The sequence below is a fragment of the Magnolia sinica genome, chromosome 4, assembly GCF_029962835.1.
Source record: "Magnolia sinica isolate HGM2019 chromosome 4, MsV1, whole genome shotgun sequence".
Taxonomy (NCBI): Eukaryota; Viridiplantae; Streptophyta; class Magnoliopsida; order Magnoliales; family Magnoliaceae; genus Magnolia; species Magnolia sinica.
The window spans coordinates 107,838,403-107,866,045 of record NC_080576.1 but is presented as its reverse complement, the minus strand read 5'-3'; the positions used below and the strand labels follow the sequence as shown (position 1 = coordinate 107,866,045).

The 27,643-nt window shown below is 42.5% G+C and overlaps 1 protein-coding gene across 4 annotated transcripts; it reads left to right on the top strand.

Moving 5' to 3' along the window:
• Nucleotides 1-154: 154 nt before the first annotated feature.
• Nucleotides 155-25,829, top strand: LOC131243712 (uncharacterized). 4 transcript variants are annotated; one of them, XM_058243234.1, is made up of 4 exons: nt 155-1,581; nt 12,151-12,291; nt 21,256-21,318; nt 25,508-25,829. In XM_058243234.1, exon 1 carries the CDS (start codon nt 253-255, stop codon nt 1,576-1,578), a length of 1,326 nt encoding a protein of 441 aa, XP_058099217.1. In that variant the 5' UTR covers nt 155-252; the 3' UTR covers nt 1,579-1,581; nt 12,151-12,291; nt 21,256-21,318; nt 25,508-25,829. The 4 variants fall into 4 exon arrangements, with proteins under 4 accessions (XP_058099217.1, XP_058099218.1, XP_058099216.1 ...); XM_058243235.1 differs by having other exon boundaries at nt 25,486-25,829; XM_058243233.1 differs by lacking the exon at nt 25,508-25,829 and having other exon boundaries at nt 12,161-12,291; nt 21,256-21,514.
• Nucleotides 25,830-27,643: the final 1,814 nt, after the last annotated feature.

The window sequence follows — 27,643 nt, the reverse complement described above, 5'->3', positions numbered from 1 at the left end:
ATTTTTATCCGCCTGAATTTTTGGCTCACCCCCTTAAGTGACATCACAAGATGGATGGCGGTGTGTATACACATACATCGCAGTGAGGGGTGACAGCCGACTCGCTACCCAACCTGTCAGTATCTAATCCGCGTCCGGATCAGGGAGGGTAAAAATCCCCCTTTCCTCTCCAAAAGTCCAAACGAGTCCTTCTCGTTCTTGATCGGCAGATCGAGAGAGAGAGAGAGAGAGACAGAGACGGAGTAGACATCGATGAAAGAATCAACGGCCACGATGGAGATCCAACTCTCCCGCCCCACCATCATCTCCCCCTCATCTTCATCCTCTTCCTCCTCCAACCCCAATAACCACAACCACAACGAAAACCCCAACAACAACAATGAAAACCCTAACAGCAGCAACAACAGCAACAATCCCATGCAATCTTGGTGGGAATCCATCTCCAAAGCCCGGTCACGAATCCAGGCGCTCTCATCCATCCTTCCTCCATCCTCATCGTCCATCCTTTCCGCCCTCGCAGACTCCGATCGCCCGGCCCGCTCCCTCCTCGAATCTCCCGACGCCTCCCTCTCTATCTCCGCCGCCCTTTCCGCCCCCTACTCCGGCTCCGGCGACGACCCTCTCTGCCACTGGCTCTACGATACCTTCCTCTCCTCCGATCCCGATCTCTGCCTCATCGTCCTCTCCTTCATCCCCCTCCTCTCCGGCATCTACCTCTCCCGCGTCGTCTCCGCCGGCCCTGCAGCTCCGTCCCTCGCCGGCTTCGAGGCCGTCCTTCTCTCACTCTACGCCTCCGAGACGAAGGCCCGTGCCGGGAAGCCCGTCCTCATCTCCGTCCCCGACCTCTCCTACCCCTCCCTCTACCACTCACCCCGCAACAAGCCCCCTCCCTTCCAATCCCAGCCGTCCGTCGGTGTCCTCTCTGCCCCTCTTGAACCCCAGAGCGCCATCAAGTCGACCAAGCGCGCTTGCATTGTCGCTGTCGCGCTCGATTGCTACCATAAGAAGATCTCCCTTATGCCGAGCCGGTCCAAGATTGACTTGTGCGAGTTTGCCGCTGCGTGGGCAGGGCAGGATTGCTCTTGCCCGGACGAATTAGACAGTGCTAGCTTGGATGGGAAAGATGGAAATAGCAATTCCTTTATGGAGATTAGGATTTCAGGAGACGGGGACGAAATTGAGAGTGTTGGGGAGGAGATGGGCAGGCTGGGGATTGTAGAATGCAGCCCCAAGAGAGCCAATGGGCATTGCACAGAAAATGGGGCTTCTTTGAGAGGTTCCAGAATTCCACTCCCATGGGAGTTATTCCAGGTGATGCTGAGAAATCTTGGGCACTGCCTTTTGGCCCCGCTGAATCCGCAGGAGGTGAGGGACGCAGCATCGGTGGCGGTACGATGTTTGTATGCTCGGGCGTTGCACGATCTAATCCCACAGGCAATTTTGGCCACACGGAGTCTGATCCAGCTCGATAAGAGGGCACGGGCATTGGCGAAGGAGGCTGCAGCGGCCAACTCTGCGTCGAATCCGAACACGCCAAGCAAGCCGAAGAAGCCAGAGATTCTCTTGGTCTCGAAATGATTGGTTGATAGATTTTCTTTTTCTTCTTTTTGTGCTGTGGTGGTTTTCGCTGTATAGTGATTTTTCAGATCCTCCAAATGCATTTAGATTATATGTGAGAGAAGTACAGCGTATGTAAGCTTTTTGCTTTTTCTTAGGATATTCTTATTGGAGCAATGTGCTTTTATGTTTAGATATGGTGTTACATTTATGTCTACATTCTTGTTTTTATATGGTTTCTTTATTTGATATGTAGAGATTTTAATTGTGAATGTTGTGGGCCGTTGTGAGATGAAACGTTGGGTGGATCTCGATACTTATTATTTTCTGTAATATGTTTGAGTGTTATCACATATGTGGCTGCTCGTTTGTTTCGATCTTTTGTTATATGGCTTCATTGCTCATCATTCAAAAAAAAAAAAAAAGGGAAGAAGAAGAAGAAAAAAGAAGGAAATAGAACTAGTCTTCTTGGACTTTGTCACATGATCTTATGAAGTTGAAACTGTTCTTTGGTTTAAGGGCTTAGAAGAATTAGTGTTGCTAAGGGCCTTAAACTGTGCTGTTGGTTTCTCTGTGCTATACTGTTATGACTATATGTAAAACTGCTTCTCCATCTTATTCTCCAGTTTTCCCTTTTCTCTTTGGTCCATTTATTGAGCAATCTTGGTATAGTACAAACGTACAAGAGCTTGGAATGCAATAAGTGTGAAGTCACAAGAGGATATGACTTCCCTTGGATGGCCAAGCACCTGAGAATTTTAGACATGTTGAATACTCTGTCCTGGGAATGCAACCAGATATTTCTTAGTGGTAGTTGTCTATTTACTTGTACAGTTGTGGTCTGTCTGATGAGTTGATCAATTTGATGTATTTGGAGAATCAGTACAAGTCTATTCAAATCTTCGTAGATTATATTTGAGGAAACCAGACAATGAATTGGGTCTCGGTCAAGCTACATTCATCTAGGGAGCATGAAGCATGCCATGTAAATATTTGCTTCAAGACTAGAGAGTCATTTGCCTCTAATACAAAAATGGGAGCTCATGATTTGATGAAGATGAGAGCTTGCATGATGCAAATTTGATGCATTTGCATTCAGTCCATAATGTAAGCAACACCAGAATTCTAAATTTAAAAGCTTCCGTTGCAGTAAAGATCTTTAGCACACATTATTCTCCGTATTCAGTCATCTAAAGTATTGGTAGCTAGAGGATCCAATGACATTGTAAACATCTCGAGGCTGTTGATCAAAGGAAGGAGGAGGAGGAGGAGGAGGAGGAGGAGGAGGAGGAGAGAGAGAGAGAGAGAGAGAGAGAGAGAGAGAGAGAGAGAGAGAGCTCTAACCTTAACATCTTACTCCCTATTTACCGTGTACAAACCGTGTCTGGGCCCATTAAGCCTTATAATATGGCCGGACCCAATACATATATATTTAACTGTTTCTTACAGCTTATTCAACTTCGTACATAACTTATTCAACTAGGTATTAAAATATGTTTCCTTCAACACTCCTCCTCAAGCTGGAGCATATATTTCAAACATGCCCAGCTTGTTACTAGTAAACAATTCTTGTAAATGTGACAGATGCTTAATCAATATGTCGACTAATTGGGTCTTTGATGGGATGTAGTGGGTGCAATGTTGTCAAATGGTATAAGTGATCATGTGCTATTGTTTATGCTTGTTGATTATGCAATTGCACAACTTTTCTTTTTCTTTTTTTGAAATTTAAAAAAGGACAGGAAAGTATGCGATTATGCGTGCCACACATAATCGCATATGCGATCACTTTATGCGATATGCGATCATATACTATCCATCTGGCATATGCAACCATCGCATATGCCATATGGATGTCATTATGCGATCGCATAATTGATTATGCGATTGCTTTTGACAACATTGAGTGGGTGAAAGTTTTTTAAATGCTATCTTTTCTATGATGAAGTGGCTATCTACTTCTATGTGCTTTGTTCGTTCATGGAAAACCGGATTGTTTTCTATGTACGATGCTGCTTGATTATCACAATATAAAATTGTTGGTTCTTCATTAAAGAGTTGAAGTTCTTGGAGAAGCAATTTTATCCATAATCGCTCACAAAAGGCACAACCCATGGCCTTGTATTCTGCTTTGGCGCTTGGCCTAGTAACAATTGTTTGTTTCTTACTTTTCTAGGTCACTAAGTTTCCTCTAACGAAGGTACTGTATCCAGACGTGAACTTCCTATCTGTAATGGAGTGTGCCCAATTAGCATCTGCATAGGACTCGATTTTGAGGTGCCCATGAGATTTGTGGAGAAGATTTTGCTTGGGAGTTTTTTTCAGATACAGATGATGGCTTCGCAATGTTGGACCTTCGGTTGATGCATGAACCCACTCACCCTACAAACAAGATATCTGATCGAGTATCGGTCAAATAAATAAGCCTTCCAAGTAGTCTTATGCATTTCTCTTGGTCTGCAAATGGTTCACCTTGATTGTCAGAAAGTTGATTGTTTGGATCCATTGGAGTTACATAGTTTACACCTCTAGAGACTTGTTTTTTTTTTAATACATCCATTTTTTTTTTGAAAGATAACGATTGATATTAAGAGAAAAAGAAATACAAAGAGGAGAGGGAGTTTGCTGAGAAAGCAAACTCACCTAGACTCCCAAAAAACGAAGGTCAGAATCCTTCAAAAAAGGAACATTGACAGCCCATTCAAAGATCAGACCCTTTGTCTTAGAGGAAATGGAATCCGCTGAACTTGAGATGTTCTTGAAGCATCTACTATTTCTCTCTACTCAAACAGACCACCAGATAGCAAGGATTGCCATTCTCTAAATGCGCTTTCTTTTCTTATCTATGTTGACCCCATGCCAAGCTGGAAGAAGAGAGTCAATAGAGCTCGGGAAGCACCAGCTAATGTTAAAACGAAGACAAAAATTTGACCAGATTTTAATGTTGAAGGGGTAGTGAATGAGGAGGTGGTCCGCCGATGCTTCGTTCCTCATGCAGCATAAGCAGATATTAACTATCTGCATTCCTCTTTTTTTCAGATTATCCACAGTCAAAATCTTATTCTTCCCTGCCAACCAACCAAAACACACAATCTTTGGAGGGGCCGAATACTTCCAGATGAAAGGGGTCGAGATGCTTGTTGAAGGATCAGAATTGCTGAGAAGAAGATGGGAATAAAGCGATTTAACTGAAAATTTCCCGGATTTTTCCCATCTCCAGATAAGGTTGTCTTCGGATTGCTGATTAGGCATGGCCTTATAGATGCCTTGAATAAGGTCTGTGTACTCGTCAATTTCCCAGTCCTGGAGATTCCTTCTGTAATTGACAGCCCATTTCACCTTGTTGGTCGATGCGGAGAAACAATCAACGATAGAGGTAGCCTTGTTGGAAGCAAGAATGTAAATATTTGGAAAACGATATTTTAGGGGGATATCGTCGATCCAAATATCTTCCCAAAAACGGATGTTGTTTCCCTTACCAATCTCATAGCCCAAACCTGAAAGCGCTTTCTTTTTCATGCGGAGGATGCCTTTCCAAACGTAAGAAGCTTTGTAATAGGCAGTCTCTTTTGTCCACCACCCACCTGAAGAACAATCGTATTTGCTTTTGATGAGGGTGCTCCATAGGGAGCCTTTTTCGGACCCTAACCTCCAAGTCCATTTGTCGAGCAAGGCCTAATTCATAATCCTAAGATTCTTGACCCCTACTCCACCTTCCTGGAATCGAGTGCACACCTCATTATAGTCGAGGAGGTGGAATTTCTTCTTGTCTTCCTTGCCATACCACAGAAAGTCGCGTCTCAACTTCTCGATAGATGCCAAGACTGATATTGGACATCTAAATACAGACATAAAATAAACAGGTAAGTTGGAGAGCGCAGCCTTAATAAGCGTGAGACGACCTCCCAGGGAGAGATACCGACACTTCCACCTAGCGAGCAGTTTCTCGAACCTGATATAGATCTTGGTCCAAAGAGTCTTTGGAGGCAGACCAAGACATAAAGGAAGGCCCACGAAAGATGTTGGGAAGGAGGCCGAAGAGCAATGGAAGGACGAAGCATACCTGGCAAGTTCTTCTGCTTCCATGTTAACCCCATACATTTTCGATTTGGCTAGGTTGACCCTTAGCCCTGAAACGGCTTCAAAACACTGGATAGTTGTGCGAAGATTATCAATCTTGTCAGAGGATCCTTCCGAAAAAATGAGAATGTCATCGGTAAATTGGACGTGAGAGATTGGATTGGGCATACTTGGGATTGAAATACCATGAAGAATACCCTCTTGTTGACCCTTATGAAGCATACGAGATAAAGCCTCTCCCATAATAAGAAAGAGGAAAGGGGATAAAGGGTCACCTTGACGCAGACCTCTGGAGCTTTTGAAGAATCCTTTAGGAGTTTCGTTGAGCAGAATGGAGAAGTGGGTAGAGCCAATGCATTCGCTCATCCATCCTCTCCATTTATGGCCAAAACCCATCCGGTCTAGCATGTATAGAAGGAACTTCCAATCGACGTGGTTGTAAGCTTTTTCGATGTCGAGGTTGCAGAATATGCCTTTTAGGCCCGATTTGTGGCTGGAGTGGAGACATTCATTGGCGATGAGGGCACAATCCACGATCTGTCTCCCTGGAATAAACACGCTTTGATTAGCTGAGATAATCTTGACGATGACTTTCTTCAACCGAGACCCCGCCACTTTTGGGATGAGAGAGATGAAGGTTGCACCGAGACCAGGAGAGAGTCTCCCTCTGTTATGAAATTCTATAAAGAAGGCCATAACATCAGGTTTGATGACGTCCCAAAAGGTTTGGAAGAAAGAAATGGGGAAGCCGTTAGGACCAGGAGATTTATCTCCCCGAAGCGAGTCAATGGCCTTCTTCACTTTGTCCTCTGAGAAGTGGGATTCGAGAAGAGAGGCTTCATTAACATCGATTCTGTCCACTTGGAGGAGGTCTAAACACGTCCTATTCCAGTCTTCAGCTGAGAGGAGAAGCAAAGTGTTGGATTGCCTGAGTTGCTATCTGATCTTTATCTTCAATACACTCCTCATTAACTATGGTGCTGCTGATTTTGTTGGATCTGGCGTGCATGCTTGCAATGTTGTGAAAATACTTGGTGTTTTTGTCTCCCTCCCTGATCCACTTGGCTCTAGATTTTTGCTTCCAAGAGATTTCGTCTTCCAGGGCTCTAGCAGAAATGAGTTGGATGAGTTGAATTCTCCGGCCCAGAACCTTTGTGGACATCGGCAAAACTTCTGTGTCAGCATCGATCTTTTGAAGCTCTGATAGAATGGAGTCCATTTCAGCTTTTCTTTTGCTGAGAACTGACTTCTTCCATTGATTGAGATTATTTTTGAGGAGATGGAGTTTTGCCATCAGTCTGTGGCCAGCAAAGCCTTCTACCTGAAAGGACAACCACCAATCGGAAATTAGTTTGTTGAACCCTTCGATCAATACCCAAGAGGGGTCGAATCTGAATGGTTTAGGGCCCCAGTCGTTGACTTCGTTCGATAGCATAAGGGGGCAATGATCGGAAGTAGTTCTTGGGAGAGCTAACTAAGAGACGAAAGGGAAAGCTTCCAACCATTCAAGCGAAATCAGGAATCTGTCAAGTCTGGAGGATGGGATTCAGTCTCCCATTAGTCCAAGTGAATTTAGCTCCAAGAAGAGGAAGATCGACTAACTCCTGCATTTCGATCCAGTCCGAGAATTCTCCCATGGCTGTGGACGATTTTTGCTCCGAGAGTGTTCTTCCGGTTATCTGGTGATGTTGAAATCACCGACGATACAACAGGGGCCAGAGAAGGATTGCCTTGAAGCCGATAGCTCGTTCCAAAATTCTGACCTTCTGGCATCAAGGGAAGGGTCGTAAACCGTAGATATGAGGCATTGGAAATTAGCCGATTTATTTTGGAGAATTACAAAGACCGAATAGATCCCACTCAAACGATTTCCAAGCAATCAGAATGCCTCCCGTCGAGCCCGAAGCGTTGAGCGAGACCCATTTTGCATCTTTAGCCTTCCACAGGGAGGCCATCAGATCATCTTTGAAAAGAGGAACCTTTGTTTCTTGGAAACAAAAGACGTCAGGATTTCTCCTCCCCACTGATTCTTTGATCATTCTTCTTTTCTGCTTTGAGCCCACTCCTCTCACGTTCCAGGAGATGATTCTCATTGGGGAACCGAACTTCCTCGGGTACCCTGCCTTCCAGAGGTTGCATAAGAGGATGATGCGTGGCCAGCGTTGGAAGCTAATCGTTGGAGTTGCTGATAGACCTGGGAAGAGATTTCGTCAGGGTTTTGAGCGCTGGGAGAGGACGGCCTCTGTTCTCTATACATTGGAATAGAGCTATGTAGTCTTCTGGATGGTCCCCGAATGATAAACCCAACGATCGGCCCACATGTCCGATGGCGTCTCTAATCCATTTCTTTTGCTGTATTTAGGAATCAGCTTAGATCTGATGATATCTTCAGCGGTCTTTGTTTCGAGGGCTTCCTCCTGAGCATAAGAGCAAACAGAGCGCATCTGTAAAGGTTCAGCTTCGATGATGTCGCTCTTGGATCCTTCTTGAAAGAGGGTGATTGGACCAAGGTTGGACCATTCTCGGAGGGGAGTAGGGGAGGGAGGGGGGAGAGGAGGGTGAGGATTGCGAGTCGGAGGAGAGGGAAAGAGGGTCTTCTTCGTCTGATTCTCTGATGGAGGAGCCAGGTTGAGAATCTTTGAGCTGGAGAGCACTCTGAGTGTCGTGATGTTTGGGATGCATCAGAGAAGGGGGTTGCCATGGGATCTTTGGAGGGTCGGAGATGTGGGTTTCACCAGCTAAAGAGGAGAGAGTGAGAGGTCTGATGGGCTCCTTTTCAGTCGTAACTATGTTGCAATCGAGAGGGGGTTCAGAAGTAAAGTCCCGGATATCCACAGGACCCGACTCCGAACCCGGGATATTATCGGGACTTGACCTAAAAGTGGATATCGGGAAGGTAAGCTGGCTAACGTGTCACAAATCGGCTCTTTTTCGGTTGCGTGGCAAGATGGTGATGAGGCTTTGATCTGGCGCTCTTGAGATTTGCGCCAAGAGGAGCTGACGTGGGTCGATCCCCAACCTACATGAATGCGACTGCGCGTCTCGAGAAGCGATGATCACGAGATGAGCTGAAGGGTCTTCTGCGGGGAGGACGCGTGTCGCTTACTTGGATTGAAGCGAGGCACGCTTGCCTAGAGAAGTAGCTGGCATGTAGGGAGATGGAAGTTGTGGTCCGCGAGAGCATTGAAATTGTGCACCTTCGTCTGCCCTATTCTCTGCCTCTGGAGGCAACGAAGTCGGTGGAAGTTCCCTGGTGCGCCAGAAATCTCCCTACCTGGGAGTTTTGCCGTTAATCTCCTCCCTTTGCACCGGGAGATGGATTACTCTGTTATCTGCATGGACCTTGATGAGAGGTGGCAAAGGGGTTCCCTTCTTTCTTCTAACTCAAACTCTGATGACTGATAACTCTTCGCCTAGCTTGGTTTTGAGGTCTAGTTCTTTGAAAGATCCGAGGATGGCTGCTGTCTTGATGAAGAATTCATCATACCAGAACTCCATTGGAATTCCCCAAATGAGACACCAAACGTCTTCCGTCCCGATAATGGAGAACTCTTCCCATCTCAGAACTTTGGCGACTGGGCCGTTGTTGTGAAGAACTCCCGCCATGATTAACATGTTTGGATTAAGACCCGGACACACCTTAATCGAAAGTTCATTGTAACCAATGGGTTTAATGTTGTAGTTGGCGGGTTGAAAGCCGCAACATTCCTCAATCCATTTTTTAACTTGAGGAATGGAAGCTCCATCTTTGGTAATCGCCACCACCGTTTCCGAGAGCTCGATTCTAGTGCGATTGAAAGTTTCTTAATTGATGCGTATTACAACGTCAGTTCCACTATCGCTCGAGTCTTCCTTGGGGTACTCTTTCTTCTTTTCTTTGACGGTGTTGAGGGAGATTGAGGGGGTTTTATCCTGGTTAATCTTCAGAAATTCTTTTGAATTTAAGAGTGCGTTTTTGAAAGAGTATCCGACAGATTGGAGACTCTGGGAGTGGGCGATGTTGGGAACCTTCCCGGCCTCTGAGTTAAGGAGATTCCCTTTCGAGGAACGTTGATCCGGGCCAAACCTCGCCCTCTGAACAAGCATGGGTACTCCGCCGAAGCTCTCACCGTGTAACATATAGACTGCTCTAGCCAATTCTTCTTCCAAGCTCATTCTCACCAAAGCAAAACCTCTTTAAAGCCCACTATGCCGATCCCTTGGCATTATAACCTCCATTACTGCTCCTGCTCGACCAAAAATTCTGGAAATGTTTATAGGGAGCCATCCCTATGGGTATCCTCTAATGAAGAGAGTAGGGTATGATGCCGTCTTCCTTGCCAGTTTGTTGTTGTGCTCCTTTCCCTTTCTCCTTGTAACTTTTTTCCATTCGCTTGAATCTTGGTCGTCTCTGGTTTGATCTTCACGATCGCCTGTTCTGTTCTCCTTTGAAACCCCGTTTCCTTTGGGATTTCTGCATTCTTCCAGAAGTATGGGTTTGTCCTCATGCCTCTCGTCTCGTTCATCGTCGTCCTCTTGCCGCTCGTCTCGTTGTTCTCCTGCCGCTCGTTCATCGTCACATTTTTTGGGGGCTTTCTTTATGTAATTCACTATAAAATTTTGACACTGACACCTATGCCCATGTTCATCAAAAACTCACAAATCACAATATATGGTAGAGCCTTAATTGTTGATCCAAACTGTGAAATTTGATTCTACATACCATTTCTTGTAGTGCTAACTGGGCATTCACATTATTGTGGACTATTCGATTTTCAAAAACTCATGCTGCATTCCTCCACCAAAATAGGTATTGGTAAGCTTTTAGCCCATAGATGGTGAAACAACTTTAGTACTTGAAAGCACTAGATGAGAATGAACAGCAACATGGAGCTAGTTACACAGACATATACGGCTCCTACGTCAAATACTTACAGTTAAAGGCTGCAAGCAACTTCCACTGTTTACAGAATAAATTTTTGGATTGTTTCCTCAACTAATGGATGGACCTTAACAACCAAAATTCTTTTGAATCATTGGGCCCATGGCATACAATATGCCATTTTAGGGTCCGAAGTAGATTGATGAGATGTGAAGCAGGGTATGCTATCCTAAATAGATGATTCCATGGCAAATGATTCTCTATTCTTAGTCCCAAAAGTTGCCAACCAGTCAACTTTTGTCCCTTGCGAAAGAAGGGAGGCAGCAGAGCTCTAGTTGTATTGGAAATTCTTTGCTGTTTTAGTTGCCTTTTTTTTTTTTTTTTTCTCATTTTAATAAAATTATCATTATCCATTAAAAAAATAGATGATCCTTGGATAGATGTAGACTGTATCCTTAACCAAAGGATAGTTTGATGATATAATAACGATTCAAGATCTGACCTAATCAAGTTTCCAGTTGCCTTCTCCCAATAATTCATGCTAAGCCTTTAAAAGGTTATTTGGAAAAAGTTATGCTATCTGCTACTCTCCCCAGCCCATCTCCCACCCAGTACTCAGTGTTCGAAAAATCGGTATCATGTTACGTATCGCACCCTTGGGATACGGATACGTATCGGTTATTACATGGGATATATCGGTTGTATCGCGTAATGTATCATTGTTGTTGGAAACATGGGGAATTGGTCGAATTTTTCAGTTAAACTTCAGTGATTGTTAAAAAAGACATCAATACACATAAGTCTATTAATATAATTTATAAATGTAAGAAGACGTGTGGAAACACAGGCAATACATTCAAAAGTAAACGAAGAATAACTAGATCAGCTTACATACATGTTTGATTTTACGTTTGGACACAGATTGCAACTGATTTATGAGAAATTGGGAATTTTTTTTTTTTTTTTTTCAATTTTCCGCAACTTGGCCCATCTCCTCCAAATCTTGAAATCAAAGCTCCCAATTGTAACAATTTGACACTAATTTAACATGATTTATGGAAAAAAAATGATTGAAAATTGAAAATGCTCATCGGATCAAACGTGTGAGATATATCCCACTACTTGTGCGTTTTGTATTGCACAGGTGGGATACAAGATTTATCGTGGGATATAACGGCCGATATCGTCGATACTTAAAACATTGCCAATACTAACCCCCAGATGAACTATTATACATGCACCTAAAAGGGCGAGCGGGCAGGTAGGTTCATGGAGTATAGTTGCTGGCGTACAGTGTAGAGCATGATTCACATACAAATGAAGGGTCATGCTTGAGCGTTTTCTGTTCAAAATAGCAAGGAGCCCACCCATCCATGTTTAGTGAACACCACTTACATGCAACAACACAATTGTGCCCCATGATTCTTTTTTTTTTTTTTTAAATACCATTATTCATAAAAATGCTTCAAATATCATCGTAACAGTGATTTTTCAAGTTGGGGTTTTCACTTTCATGCAATGCTATATTATATTGACTTCAATATTTTTTCTTTAATAAAGTTTCACATTCTTCTCTCCATGGAAAAACATCGAGCTTGAAAAATTACTGTAACAGCCACTTTTGGGAGGATTGATATATTAATTTGATGCAGGACATGACAGCAAGTTTATGTTTTCGTGGTCAAAGGTTATTCTTGCACAATGCAAGTGGCTGGTTTGGTGATGCTCCTCTAGAAGCTTCCGGTGATTTTGGTTTAAACCCGGAGGATGGAGAGTTTCATCTGATGTGTCAGGTCCTCTTCTTTTCTTTTCTTTTCTTTTTTGAAAGTTTTTTTTGCTGAATATAGGGCTTTGGAAAATGTTATATGCACATCGGTAGTGAACCTGGCAATATAGTGAAATTAGAAATCATGAAATATGCTTATGATGGGTCATGCGGAACTCATGGCACCACAGATGAATTTGGTTTGATGCGTACTGGTATGACCCATATCATGCTTGGCCATCTCTCTCTTTCTTTTTTTTTTTCCCCCTTTTTTATTATTATTTTTTATTTTTTGGAGAAGTCGATGCCAGGCCGTCATAGTCAGATGACAACTGCAAACCTTCAAACTTGTCAAATTAGAACCCATACAAGTGCGGCCTATATCATAATTGGAAAGTTTCATCTAATCTGCCTTGCCTTGCCTTTGCTATTTACAATTTATAGGACTTGGGATATTTGTTTCCTACACTTGTTTTAAACTAATTGGCATTGTACGATAAATTATAACGGCAAATGTCAACTTAGTTAGAATCCAACTGCAAATGTTGACTCAGTCATCTTCTTGTGAAAGCCCCTTCTCTTGTATTTTCTACTAACCTCCAGCTTTTCATCTCTAGTTCTTCATTTAAGATTTCTTTGTGTGTGTGTGTGTGTGAGAGAGAGGGAGGGAGGGACCCTTCTCTTGTATTTTCATCTTATTCAGAATCCAACTGCAAATGTATGCACATCATTAAATGACGCAGGACAGCCCTAATTATGATGCATGCTCATGGACATAATTAAACAGCGGAAATAAAATGAATAAATGATCTAAAATTCTAATAGTAATCATCATAACTGAGAAAATCATAAAGGAAACATGCAATGGAGCGGGCCATCACTACAACCATGGATTATGGAATTCAATTACTACTTAGGTTGGATCCGAAGAGGGATGAGACCTCCCGATCTTGCATGGTCACCCCCAATCGATCAATGAAGATCATTAGTCCGAAGAACCAAGAAGTTTCTCGGATTAGGGATTTGAGAATTTGGGGGTTTAGGGTTTAGATAGGTTCTCAAGATTTTGATCGAAGAAGGATTAGTCAAAACTGGAAAATAGAAGGAAGAAAATTATTATCTTGAAGAAGTTGGAGGGGCACAAGAAGAAATTAGAAGAAGAAGATTAAGGGAAGAGAAGAAGCACCATTAGAGAGAAGAGAGGAAGGAGGCGATTAAAGGGTTTGCTTTTCATTAATTAATAGTTAAAATTCGAATTTAGGGCTTTAGCCCACTTAAATAAGCAAATAAAGACATAAAATTACTAAAATACCCCTGGAATAAACAAATAAAGATATAAAATTATTAAAAGACCCCTAACTAAGTCAAAAACGCACAAATAACATGAGTACGGGAAAGTTTGAGCGCTCGGTCTTCTTTCTCCAATCTTCCTTCACATTTGTCTTTCTTGAGTGGAGTCTTCTATATGTCCAATCACATGTGAAAGGTCTTCAGCTCCTCAATAGTCGCCTATCCACAAGGACGACACTTGTGGTTGGCGCTTTCTTCGTTGGTACACCTTGAATGCGCTTGTGTTCGCATCAATTCCCCTCGGGTGAGAAAAACTCGACTTCGACGAGTTGAAACTTTTGTAGCGCTCGAGTAGATCTGGATCAATACCCTGCAATGCGTCGTCCGACAGCCACATAGATTCAGACGATGGTTTGTTCTTCCACTTGACAAGATACCTTTGGAAACCCCCATCTCTCGTGGATACTATCTCGTCATCCAAGGTTTTCTCAATTGTTTCTTTATGGGTAATGGGTGGAGGAGGGGGTGGGTAACAAACTCAGAAAAAGGCCATGAAAGGGACGATGTATCAACAATGGGAGTATGGGCACGGACTAGATCTTCCACATTAAAAGTTGGATTAATGCTCATTTCAGGTGGAAGGTCAACCCGATACGCGTTGGACCCAACCTTTTGTAATATCTTGAATGGTCCAGCACTACGCGCTTGTAATTTCTTTGCAGATCCTTGAGAGAATCGCTCTGGCCTTATTCGCACCATTACAGTCTCCTTCTTGAAATTCTTGCACTCTACGATAAGAATCAGCTGAAACTTTATAATCATCATTGCTCTTATTTAACCGCTGTCTAATATGTGTATGCAAATCATGAATATGGCGAGCGAATGCATCGGCTGACTCAAAAGACCTTTGGGTAACAGACATAGGTAAGAGATCTATGGGCATTCTAGGTTATAACCACTTACAATTTCAAAAGGACTCGACCTTGTAGATCTATTAACTGACCCATTATAAGCAAGTTCAGCAGTTGGTAAAATTAGGTCCCAAGTCTTAACATGTTCACCCACTAGACAACGTAGAAGATTTCTAAGGCTACGGTTTACCACTTCAGTTTGACCATCTGTTTGTGGGTGGTAAACAGTAGAAAATTGCAAACGAGTTCCCATAATGTGCCACAGTGTCTTCCAAAAATAGCTAGTAAATCGAACATCACGATCAGACACTATGGTTTTAGCTAACCCATGGAGACGCACCACACCATCAAAAAAGAGACGAGCAACATGAGACGCATCTGACGTCTTCGAACATGGGAGGAAATGCGCCATTTTAGAAAAATGGTCCACAACGACAAAAACGGAATCGTGCTTTTTTATAGTCTTGGGAAGCCCGAGCACGAAGTCCATACTAATGTCCTGCCACGGAGCATGTGGCACTGGCAATGGCGTGTACAGCCCAGTATTTTGCTTTCTTTGCTTTGCCAGCTGACATGTTCGACACTGCCCTAAAACTTTGGCTACGTCTCGCTTGAGGCTTGGCCAATAGAAACGATCTTCCACGAGGGCAATGGTCTTATCACGACCAAAATGGCCAGCTATCCCTCCTGAATGAAGCTCCTAGATGAGGAATTCACGAAGGGACATACGGGGATTACAAAGTCTGTCTCTCTTGAAAAGAAAGCCATCTTTAAGAACATATTCACCCATAATATGCTGGTCACTAGAGAGCGACGCGTAAGTACCCCCAAAATCAGGACATATGGGGTATTCATCTTTCAGTTGCTCAAATCCGACTACCTCTACACTCAAGGAGTTGAGCAACGCCACTCTCTTACCAAGGGCATCCGCTGGTTTGTTTTCAACCCCGGCCCTGTGTCTCAAAACAAACGAATATTCTTGAAGAAACGCTACCCACTTGGCATGCTTTGGGTTGAGTTTCTTCTGAGAATGCAAATATCTCAAAGCCTCATGGTCAGAAAACAAAATGAATTCTTGCGGTAGGAGGTAGTGTAGCCAATGTTTCAGGGATTGCACTACCGCATAAAATTCTTTGTCGTAAGTTGAGTATTTTTGTTTTGCCTCATTCAGTTTCTCACTGAAATAGGCCACTGGGTGTCCTTCTTGACTCAACACTCCACCTATACCGACACCAGACGCATTGCACGCTACTACAAAGACTTTAGAAAAGTCAGGTAGACGCATGACAGGAGCTTCCACCATCTTGCCCTTAATTTCTTTAAAAGCCTTGACGGCGGCTTTAGACCACACGAACTCTCCCTTTTTCATGCACTCAGTAATGGGAGCCATGATTGTGCTAAAACCCCTAATGAACCGACGATAAAAAGTTGCTAGGCAGTGAAAACTTTGCACCTCATGAATGTTCTTTGGTTTGGGGCACTCAACTATGGCCCTGACTTTTTCAGGGTCTGCGCGCATCCCTTCAGATGACACAATAATCCTAAGAACACAACTTAGCTAGACATGAATGCACATTTCTTAAGATTAGCGTACAACTTTTCCTTCCTAAGGACACTACAGACCTTCTTTAAATGTTCAAGGTGTGATTCCTTAGTATTACTATAAATAAGAATATCGTCAGAGTACGACCTAGGAATTTTTCCAGGAACGGCCTCAAAGCTTGTGTCATCACCCGCATGAAAGTAATGGGTGCGTTAGTCAAGCCGAAGGGCATGACCAACCACTCATACAACCCATCTTTCGTCTTAAACGCCGTCTTCCACTCATCTCATGGGCGTATACGGATTTGGTGATATCCACTCTTGAAGTCTATCTTAGAGAATATAGTGGACCTAGCCATCATGTCAAGCATATCATCAAGTCTAGGTATAGGGAACTTATACTTGATAGTAATTTTGTTTATGGCACGGCTGTCCACACACATGCGCCACGTTCCGTCTCTCTTTGGCGTCAACAATGCAGGCACGACACATGGGCTCATACTCTCTTGGATGAAACCCTTTTGCAGAAGCTCATCAACTTGCTTCTTCAACTCTGCATGCGCTACAGGGTTCATCCTGTAGTGAGGAAGGTTTGGTAGAGTAGATCCTGGGACAGGATCAATGGCATGCTGTATGTCCCTCATAGGTGGCAACTTATTCGGTAAGTCTTCAGGAAATACATCACTGTATTCCTTCAGGACCGAGGTCACCTCACGGGGCAACTCTGATGGAACCTCAGGTGTAATTTCTCTAGCCACAAGGGCATACACCATAGAATCCTCCTTAGCCTCTTTTTCAAACTCTCTTGCGCTGATTATATGTAAAGACTTAGGTTTGGATTTTCCTATTTCTCTAGGCTCACTTGCCTTTTCATCCTTCTTCTTCCCTAGTATATTCTCAGGTGGCATGGGATTAAGTTTGATCTTTTTACCATTATACATAAAAGTACACGCATTCGAACGGCCAAAGATCGTGACATCATTATCGAATAGCCACGGTCTACCTAGGATAACATGTCCCACATCCATAGGTAAAACATCACACCACAGGGACTCTTTGTATGACCCAAGCTCGATGGGAACTAGACATTGCTGGGTGACAGGTAGGGATGTCTTGTTAACCCAAGAAACTTTATACGGGTCTAGATGAGGTGTGAATTTCAGTTTTAAGCGATCTTGGCCACACTCATAACACCAAGAACCCCTTTGCCCTTGTCCTCCCTAGGCCTAGGCGGAATGGTCGCCTGTGCCCTAGGTTGACTACCAATATTAGGTCTAGTTCCTTGGAAACTAGATCTAGCACTGGAGTCTCGGGACTCAAAACGACGAATGACAGGAGCCTTCAGATATTGCTCTAACTCCTGCACGACTTGATATGCTTCATCTAAGTTCGTTAAGGGCCGAGTAATCAGCTCGCGCTGAAGATCTGCACAAAGGCCCGTCTTGAAACGCGAGAGCGTTACTAGAGGGTCTTCTCGGATATCACATCGCATCACATACTCTTCAAATTTAGTGATGTAGTCAGCGGTAGGCATTGACCCTTGGCGTAAGGATTGCCATTGGTCAAGGAGCTTCTGACGGTATGAGAGAGGAAGGTACTTCTCCTTCAACTGTTCTTTCATCTCATACCAATGTGTGATAGGGGCTCTACCAACTCTCTCTATCCTACGCTCGGTGTTGGTTCAGAAGAGCTTGACTTGACCCACAAGCTTCATCTTAGCAAACCGCATTTGACGGTTTTCCGACATGCCATACCACTCAAAGTTGTGGTCTATGTCAGCAACCCAATCAAGGAACGCCTTGGGATCTAAGCGCCCATCAAAACTCGGGGCCTCAACTCTCACACTCTTCATCGCACGCTCATCTGGATCATAGCGGTCTTGACGACCACATGTGGCTCGTGCCTCTCGCACCACACCATGACCGTTACCACGATCTCTATCCTCACTACCACCACGTGTGGCAGCGCGTTCTTCAATGATTCCTTCCACTTGGGAGTGTGCATCTTCCCCTACAGCGGGGTTTTCCTTTTGGGACGCCTCTAGTTGCTCCACCTTAGTCATGGTAGTGGTAATTTGGTTCTTAAGGCGGGCAAACTCACGCCTTTGACCTGCTTCTAGGGCGGTTATCTTTTGTATCAATTGAGCAAGTTGCTCAGATAATTGCTCGTTATTCATGGTAGGTTGAAGTCTGAAACCTCTACCTCTTCTCGTGAGCATACAATGAAGACTTGAACCAAACTCTACTTAACTAAACTACTAGGTGTTATGACTTTCAAGATGAATGCGATGAATGCAAAACTACTATGAACTGACATAATTAAGTTGAAACAGGAAACAACTCAAATCTGGAAATTTTCCAGATTAGGAACTTTCTAAAATTGGAAAGTTTCTAAAATTGAAAACTTTCTAAACCTGGAACTTTCCTAAGTTAAACTTAAAAATTAAAACCCTAATTTGATAACTCGATCTAGACAAAAACCACGCAAACTTGGCTCTGATACCAAATTTGACGCAGGACAGCCCTAATTATGATGCATGCTCATGGACATAATTAAACAGTGGAAATAAAAGGAATAAATGATCTAAAATTCTAACAGTAATCATCATAACTGAGAAAATCATAAAGGAAACATGCAATGGAGCGGGCTATCACTACAACCATGGATTATGGAATTCAATTACTACTTAGGTTGGATCCGGCGAGGGATGAGACCTCCCGATCTTGCATGGTTACACCCAATCGATCAATGAAGATCACTAGTCCGAAGAACTAAGAAGTTTCTCGGATTAGGGATTTGAGAATTTGGGGGTTTAGGGTTTAGATCGGTTTTCAAGATTTTGATTGAATAAGGATTAGCCAAAACTGGAAAATAGAAGGAAGAAAATTATTACCTTGAAGAAGTTGGAGGGGCACAAGAAGAAATTAGAAGAAAAAGATTAAGGGAAGAGAAGAAGCACCATTAGAAAGAAGAGAGGAAGGAGGCAGCCAAAGGGTTTGCTTTTCATTAATCAATAGTTAAAATTTGAGTTTAGGGCTTTAGCCTACTTAAATAAGCAAATAAAGACATAAAATTACTAAAATACCTCTAGAATAAGCAAATAAAGACATAAAATTACTAAAAGACCCCTAACTAAGTAAAAAACGCGCAAATAATATGAGTACAGGAAAGTTTGGGCGCTCGGTCTTCTTTCTCCAATCTTCCTTCACATGTGTCTTCCCTGAGTGGGGTCTTCTATATGTCGAATCACATGTGAAAGGTCTTCAGCTCCTCAATAGTCGCCTATTCACAAGGACGGCACTTGTGGTTGGCGCTTTCTTCGTTGGTATACCTTGAATGCGCTTGTGTCCGCATCATTAAACCTGCATAGGGTTCTGCGGCCTCTTATGCGCATGTGCACGCCCTTCCATGGTGGGTCACATGCCTAAGAATCAGGTCAATCAATGACTTAGGTGGGCCACACCACAGACAACTGTTGAGAATAGATACAGGGAGGGACCCTTCTCTTGTATTTTCATCTTATTCAGAATCCAACTGCAAATGTATGCACATCATTAAACCTGCATAGGGTTCTGTGGCCTCTCACGCGCATGTGCACGCCCTTCCATGGTGGGTCACATGCCTAAGAATCAGGTCAATCAATGACTTAGGTGGGCCACACCACAGACAACTGTTGAGAATAAATACCCACCCATCGAAGCCTTCACGATTGTTTATAGGGCCACTGAGATGTGGTTCAGACTTCCAGCCCTTCCATTGTGTGTGTACAACTTGGATGAGGGGTCACACACTCACACTAAGTTTCAGCCATATCAAAAACTCAGGTGGGCCCCACCAAGTGGTTTTAGATGTTTTAGGCACAATTTCACATGGTTTCAGATGGTATGGTCCACTTGAGTTCCAAATGTGGCTGATTTTTGGGATATCCTATGATCTAGAGGGGACCCACAAAATGCACGGTGTGGATGTCCAACACAGATCAGGGTGGGGCCCACAGAGCTTGACCTCATGGGAAGCTTCCATGAGGTCAACCTCATAGTACCATTTCCCGTATGCGTGTGATAAGTAACAATACAAATACATTAGAGAAGGAAAACCATACATTACCCATTAAGATGATGGTTAAGTGTCACCGGTATACAGGAGTCCCTATCCACTCCTTCCAAGGTTTAAAGCATCGGCCGGTGCATACCAGTATCACCCATGAAAGATACCAATATATCGGCCCAAAACAGCCTGGTACAGGAAGATACGATCCCATATGGGTGGTGAAGGATACGATGCCCAAAACTGAGTTTTAATCCTTGACTCCTCCCTTGGCCAAACAGGCTACCATGGAGTTGGCTTCTCTAGGAACGAGACTGAAATAAATCAAATACAGAGACATCAACCCTTCAATTTCATAATCATTACAATAAATTTTTGCTTCCTAGATGTCAGCCACAAAGAAACCTTGTAGATCTAATTCTTTAAAAAAAGGACAAAAAAAGAAGAAGAAAGAAGGCCGTAGACTTGTCTTTATTGCTTCTGATTTGGCTTGATTTGAGAGACCCACTTGGAGTGGACCAGAGAAAGGGGGCTTGATCCAAAATCATCATGATTGGATCTTCCTGTTGGACAGGTTGGATGGTGTACACATGTCATCTGCACTCCAAGTGCCCCAAAATTCAGGCCAATCCAGAGCTAAGGTGGGCCGCAGCATAGGAAACAATGTAAAAATGCATAGAAAATCCCAATTCAAGTGATGGGGTCAACTTGATGATTTTATTGGTCTGATTTTTGTGGCTTCCCATTTTATGCATGGGGCATGCCATTTGGACGGATTGGGTTCCATAAACACATAATGGTGAGCCCCACATGCAGTTTGCATCTTTCGGGTGGTTGTCAGTTTTCTGCATGGTGTGGTCAATTTGATGATTGGATCAGTCTGATAGTTTGGGCATCTAAACCTGATGATTATATCTTCCTCTTAGATGCGTTGGATGGACTATGCATATCACGTGGGTTGCAAAAATCTTTTTTTTTTTTTTTTTTTAAACACTTGTGTATATCTGTTTGAAATGGCCTGTAACGGCCGACATGTACTAGTTTTAGCAGTGACCGATATGGTATGCCAGAACTAAGGTGCTCCTTCAGAGTATTTGAGAGGATTGTCTGCACATTTTCTTAGATATTGGTTTTATCCTGTCCATTTTTATTTCTCAGTTCATATTTTACAAGCTGTTTGGATTTGTTGCCTATATTTGCAGGTTCCATGTGTTGAAGTTAATGCCCTCATGAAGACTTTCAAGATGAAGCCTTTGCTGTTTCCGGTATGTGCGTGGGTGTTGTTTGGTTTCTTAAATCTTATATCCCTGTGATATTGGTACTTCAAAGCATCACAGTTTCTCTGTAGTTCACCAATGTGAATAAAGCATGGCAATGTGTTGTGCTTTTTCATACATTGAATTGATTCTCATACATCGATCACTCCCATTTACAGGCAAATGCATTTTATCATTAGATGCATCATCATGTGCTTTTTATTTACAATATTCCTCTTTTTTTTTTTTAAAAAAAAATAAATTCTTTTTTTCTTTTCATTAATTGAGATTGACTTCATCAAGTGGTTCCTCAATTTAGCCCGCACAGCAACGTGTTTTCATATTTGAATTACTTCCCTGCTTCCCTCTATGAATCATTTTGGAGTAGCATTGACTGGATGTTGCGACGAGATCTGAGGTCTTGAGCCTTCCAGTTTTATATGTGCTGCATTGGGTAGTCCTTCAGGTGATTTCATGTTTACCAAAACCCAGTGTACCATCCAAATAACTTAGAATTAGACGAATACCAGGGTTCTTTAATATCTAGAAATTTCTTTTTCAAAGCAAGGTAGACAATTTTTTGAAACTGGTGGATGTTAGATTATTAGAGTTCTCTGCGTCTATGCATGTGCACTTCCTTGGACACTTGTATATTATATCACTAAATAGGAAAATTTTGCTGAAGAAGTGCAAATTGCAAGATGTAGAAAGCTACAAGGGCTTAGGCTGCAAGAAAGAAGATACTAAGGTGGGAATGCACCTATTTATCTCTGAAAATGCAACAAGAAGAATCTGGGAATATCAAGTGAAAAGTATTTGTTTGCCTAAATTGGATTATTTTACAAAAAAAAAAAGAAAAAAAAGAAGAAGAAGAAGAAGAAGAAGAAGAAATCTGCTACCTCTGAAGATTGGTGCAGCGACTAATCTTGGTTCTAGTGTAAGTACAGTGATTTAACTACCCTTATGTCTAATAATGCCATTCATGATGCGTGGTGGACCTAAATGGCCTTAAGATGGATTGAAGCGATAATTCATCTACCAACAAATTGGAGGACTCTGGAGGATCATTTCCGTTGTGATTATATCAACTATTTGTAGACCAGAGGAGACATGCAGCAATAATGATTCCATCCGTAGGTTTCTCCATGGCATAGTGGCTGTCTTATTTCCAATATCTGTCGTCCACTCATGAAAGACAATGTTGGACAATGTTAATGGTACTTGGGTTTATTGCACACGCACAGTTATCAGTTTTTCTGATAACCCCTCCGGTGCTAAGTCTATAAACTAGTGGAGATCTTCTCGAGCGGCAGGAGAAATACCTTAGGACTCAAGATCCTTTGCCTGGAATTGTTCCTTTATGCTGCTTGACTTTTTTAATTATACCATTTTCATCATTTCCTGTGATGATTATATCATCTACGTTGATAACCAATGTTACCATTCCTTGGGATGTCTGCTTCATGAACATTAGACGGTCCACGTGACATCTGTGAAAGCCAAATTTCATCAGAACCTGGATAAAACTTCTCGAACCATGCCTTGGAGACTACTTTAGACCTTAGATGGCCTTACTAAGTTTAGAAACTGTCTCTTTCTTCTCCCCCTGAGCAACAAACACAGGAGGTTGCTCCATGTAAAGTTCTTTAGTCAACTCACCATTCAAAAGAGCATTTTTAACATCTAGCTGATATAATGACAAAGATCTATTTGTGGCGACAAAAATTAACCCCCGAGGAGTTCAGCTTAGCCATCAATGAAAATTTTTCTTTAAAATTTAGGCTTGCCGTTTTAGTATAACTTGTTGCCACCAATCTTGCTTTCAGACGTTCAATGGAGCCATCATGTTAAGTATTTTATGGAGAAAACCCACCTACAGATGGTGAAAAGGAAGCTTATATATGGAGAGTTGCGAGGAGGGATGGTGTACTTGTTATATGGTTGGTGATTGAGTTAATTACCCAAAGGCAACAATTTAGAAGCGACAGCCAGAGCATTTCTTGAGGTGGTAAGAGAAGCCAAAGGAATGGTGGAGGAGCTGGCCTGCATATTCTCTTCAAATATTTTCATGTATTCATTCATCATCCATAGATTGTAATACTCACCAAGCCTTTGCCACGTTCACAATTAGTTGACATATGTACCAAGTCTCTACCACGTTCACAAGGATGGTTTATTATATGCTTCAACTAGAGGAAGAGCATTTGAGGAAATATATTCCGGTACCTAGTTGAATAAGTTATGTACATAGTTGAATAAGTTGTAAAAAATAGTTGAATATGTAGGATATTGGGCCCAACCCACATCATAAGGCTCAATGGGTCCATACACGGTTTGCTTCTTAATAAATAGGAAGTAAGATGTTAGGGTTAGAGCACACATTTCCTTCTTTCTCATCAAGTTATTTCCTTCTTCCGTCTTTCTTCTCTTGCTCTCTTCTTTCTCATCTTCCTTTCTTTGATCAACGTTCTCAAGAGGTGGCATGAGAAGCAGCTTTGGGCTTCATAGTGGCATCAGACAGAGGGTCAACATGTGGAAGTTATTAAAAAATAAAAATAAAGGTGCGGGGGTTGGGGATTTCAATTTGGTGGGAGCACTTGAGTTACTCAACAGGTGCTAAATTTAGCTACTGGTGGTAAAAGGGTATACAGGGTCACAATAGTATACTGAATGTAATTTGTTTGCTCCTTGATATTTGTATTGTGGATCTCATAGTTGGAGTGTGTTGGCATTGAATGTGCAAATTGCTGCCTACAAGATCTTCTAGTCATTGGCGGCTTCGACTCTGATATTATTTCATCGCTTGATAAGGTAGTTGAAGAAGGAACTGGCACGATCTCTCTGTCAGAATGGGAGACATGCTGTCCCACTGTACTGTTATGTGACTCTGATGTGAGATGATTGTTGTCATGACCTTTGCTAGCAATGGATGCCCTGGTGATGTTGTAGGAGTGTGTTCCACCTGTCCAACAGTTTGGTGGACCTGCATGGTGATCTGATTGATCCACATGTGTGGTCCAATTCATTTGGCCAATGTGGTCCATATGGTTGCGCTATTATATATCTATTAGTTTTTTTTTTTTTTTTTCAGAAATAAAAACCATATTATGTATCAGCTTGGCCAAAGTTCATCACCATCACTATTGTCATTTTAATATTTATCCGAACAATTTGGGTCAGCTGGTGGATTGGCAGTTCTACTACCAAGTAACCTGAATTTTACATAATTGGTGTCATCTTCATGACTAGTGTATCATCATCATCATCATCATTCTAATCAGAGTTGTAGAGGATCATCACCATCTTAATCTTTATCCTAACGGTTTGGGGTCAGCTTTTAAATGGTAGATTGGCAATTCTACAATCAAGTAACCTGTTTGTTTGTTTGTTTGTTTGTTTTTTTTTTTTTTAAAAACATAATTGCCGTCATCCTCTCAAGTAGAGTATCATAATCAACATCAGTCTAGTCGGAGTTTGTAGAGTATCACCATCAGCATCTTAATCTTTATCATCAGCTTTTTAATAGGTAGTTTGACAAAAGTTCTAGAACTGGTTGCCTACTGGATATCAACCTTCCTCTTTTACCCTATAACTCTAGAGCCTGCAATGGCCATGGCAGAGGCTCACATTGACAACACTCATGTGCCAAGGAAGATTATAATGAACTTACACATTTTAAAAACCAAGAAACCTGGACATTCATAGAGTGGGCCAAACTTGGTATTTTTCTATTTATCAATGTGCAGACATTGTTTTATCTATTGTGTGGTCCACTTGATGTGTAGATAGGGCTGATTATTTTTTACTATGGAATCCTCATGTTGGATGTAAGACCTTTCTTTTTATTATCTAGTTTTATTGTATTTTTACTTAATTTTTTAAACCAAATATCTGGTGATGATTGACCCATATCTGGGGAAAACTGTGACCATTGATCTGGTGGGCCAATGCATGTACCGTCCATGGCACAACTATTTGGACTAAATGAGCAACCAGCTGGATTCGAATATCTGGAACTCACACGATGATTGGATGTCTGAGATTGTCGAGTCAATGGTGGCCCACCAGATCAACTATACCAGCCATGTCTAGAGTTGTGCTCGCAAATCTCATGCCATTGTATTAAATTTCAAATGAAAACAATACCTTGCTCTTATTCTGTCATGATGGAAACAGATCTCACCGTTCATCTTTTCAGCTACCACACCGGCCTAGCTTAGAGCACTGACGATGCTTCACTCGCTGGGCCGCACGTGGGCCTGAATATGTGGAAGGAATGGTTGGTTGGTAGGCAAGGTGGGCCCAAGTCAGTTTCCATCCTATTCACAGCTTACCTTTCAAGAAAGACTTTAATGCTACCCCTACAAAGCAACCCACACGCAATCTGATGGGTCAACATCTTTCAGTGGGACCCTGATCCTTGTCTAAATGAAAGTTCCTTTATTAGAGTAGTTGCTTCATCTCACCTAATATCTAACCATCGTAGATACTCAATATAACAAAAGCATTTTCGTGCTCCAGATTGGGTACCATACACGTGCGGCATGTGCATGATGATCCAAACCATCTAATTGATGGGCCTTTTTTCCCGATGAATGTGAGTCATTGATATTCAAATGCAACGGGATTGAAGGGTTAGGATTGTCTAAACCGTATGATTTTTTTATTGTTTATTCTGTCCCATTCACTATTTGACCGATCAAATCCATGCTCCGATTCCTTCCATGCCATGCCTCTGGGGGCCGCTGGTGATCTCCTCCCATGATCTTAGTCCATAAACTCTGTATCTTGCTGCTTTGCATTCTTTTGGCATGGGCGGAGAGGATCAGCTTGTCACAGGAAAAGAGTTCAGATTGCTTTCAGAGAATGGTTTTTTACTGGTTCATCAGTGATTTGTATGTGGAGTCCCCTGCCTGATTAGTTTCAAGTGGTGGACCATGCATGGATGCCAGCCCCATCACTGACTCGACTCGGAACTCTGGTGTGGTCCACTTGAGCTTTGGATATGCTTCAATTTTGGGCTCATTCCCTAAAATTATCTGGTAAAATGGATGGACGGAGTGGATAAAATACATAAATCACAGTGGGCCCCATATAGTTTAGTCAGTACGCAATCCTCTTCCTTTCATCTCCCAAGTCAATCTGGGCCCCGCATTTCTCACTGCCTTTGTCAGCAATAATCATGAAAAGGAGAGAGAACGGAAGACATACGCAGCTACTTGTACGATCTTAGCCTTTTATTAGTGGTGGGCCCCTGAAGTCTCTCAACCTCTCTCTGTGGAGGTGCTTTGGATGTGGCCAAAGGAACATGATTTTCTGTCCCTTCATTTATTCAAACAAAGTGTTTTGGTGGGGCCCATCACATTCGTTGACGAATTAAGGATATATGGAGCTCACATGACAATATCATGAAAATCGAGGCCACAAAAAACGCCAAGCGTCCATCGGTTGTTCACTTTTCAAGTGGTGGCCCATGCCAGGATGAGGACTGTAGCTCTTGTGGGCCACAAATCATTTTCCACATCTCAATTGAATCCTGAGATAAGAAGGCCATGCTGTTTCAGTGGGCCCACACCTCCTGACCTGGATCCCTTCGTTTTCTGAATAACAGATGGGTGTAGCTAACTGCATTATTTTCCAGCCAGGTGATGGGATCCGATCACAGACCAGCCCTTGATCATGGTATTATGTCATGTCCATGACCCACCTAGGCCTGATTCAAATGACAACTTAAAGACACTTGTCAGTAATTTCTATGCAATAAAATACACAATTTTTAGTACGAAAAGAGTGTGAAAAATCTATTTTTACCCTTTACCCAAGCATCAGTGCCATCCGTGGTGATTCAAGTGGACCGTATGATTGGAAACTGCTTACAAGATGATGCCATTGCCCACCCTCGAAACTCTTTCCGGTTCACCTGAATCACGAATTATTCTGATTTTTGGGTCTTAGGCCAAAATGTACGGTGGCCTTTGGGTGTGGCTTCTCTCTCTTAAATTTAATGTTTAAACTTTCTCATATTGAAGTACCCAAAAAAAAATTGGGGGATGTGTACAATAAATCCACTCAAACCATTAGATGTGCAACCGTGAGTTAGATATGGGGCTAAAAAAAATAAACTAACATGTGATTCAAATGGGCCACACTAAAGGAAAAAGTTAGGAGAGAGACGTCTACCATTAAAGCATGTGGTTGATTTTTTAAGTTTTGTTTTGTTTTTAAATGGTTCTCACGGGATGGACAATGTGGATAGCATTAGGTGCTGAATCATTTTGTTCTTTGAGCTAAGTAAAAGAAAAGGAAGTGGCAGAGGGATGAGTTTAAAGTCGGA

Excerpts from the sequence above, each read along its gene's own strand:
- LOC131243712 (XM_058243234.1), top strand. The coding sequence starts at position 253 with ATGAAAGAATCAACGGCCACGATGGAGATCCAACTCTCCCGCCCCACC.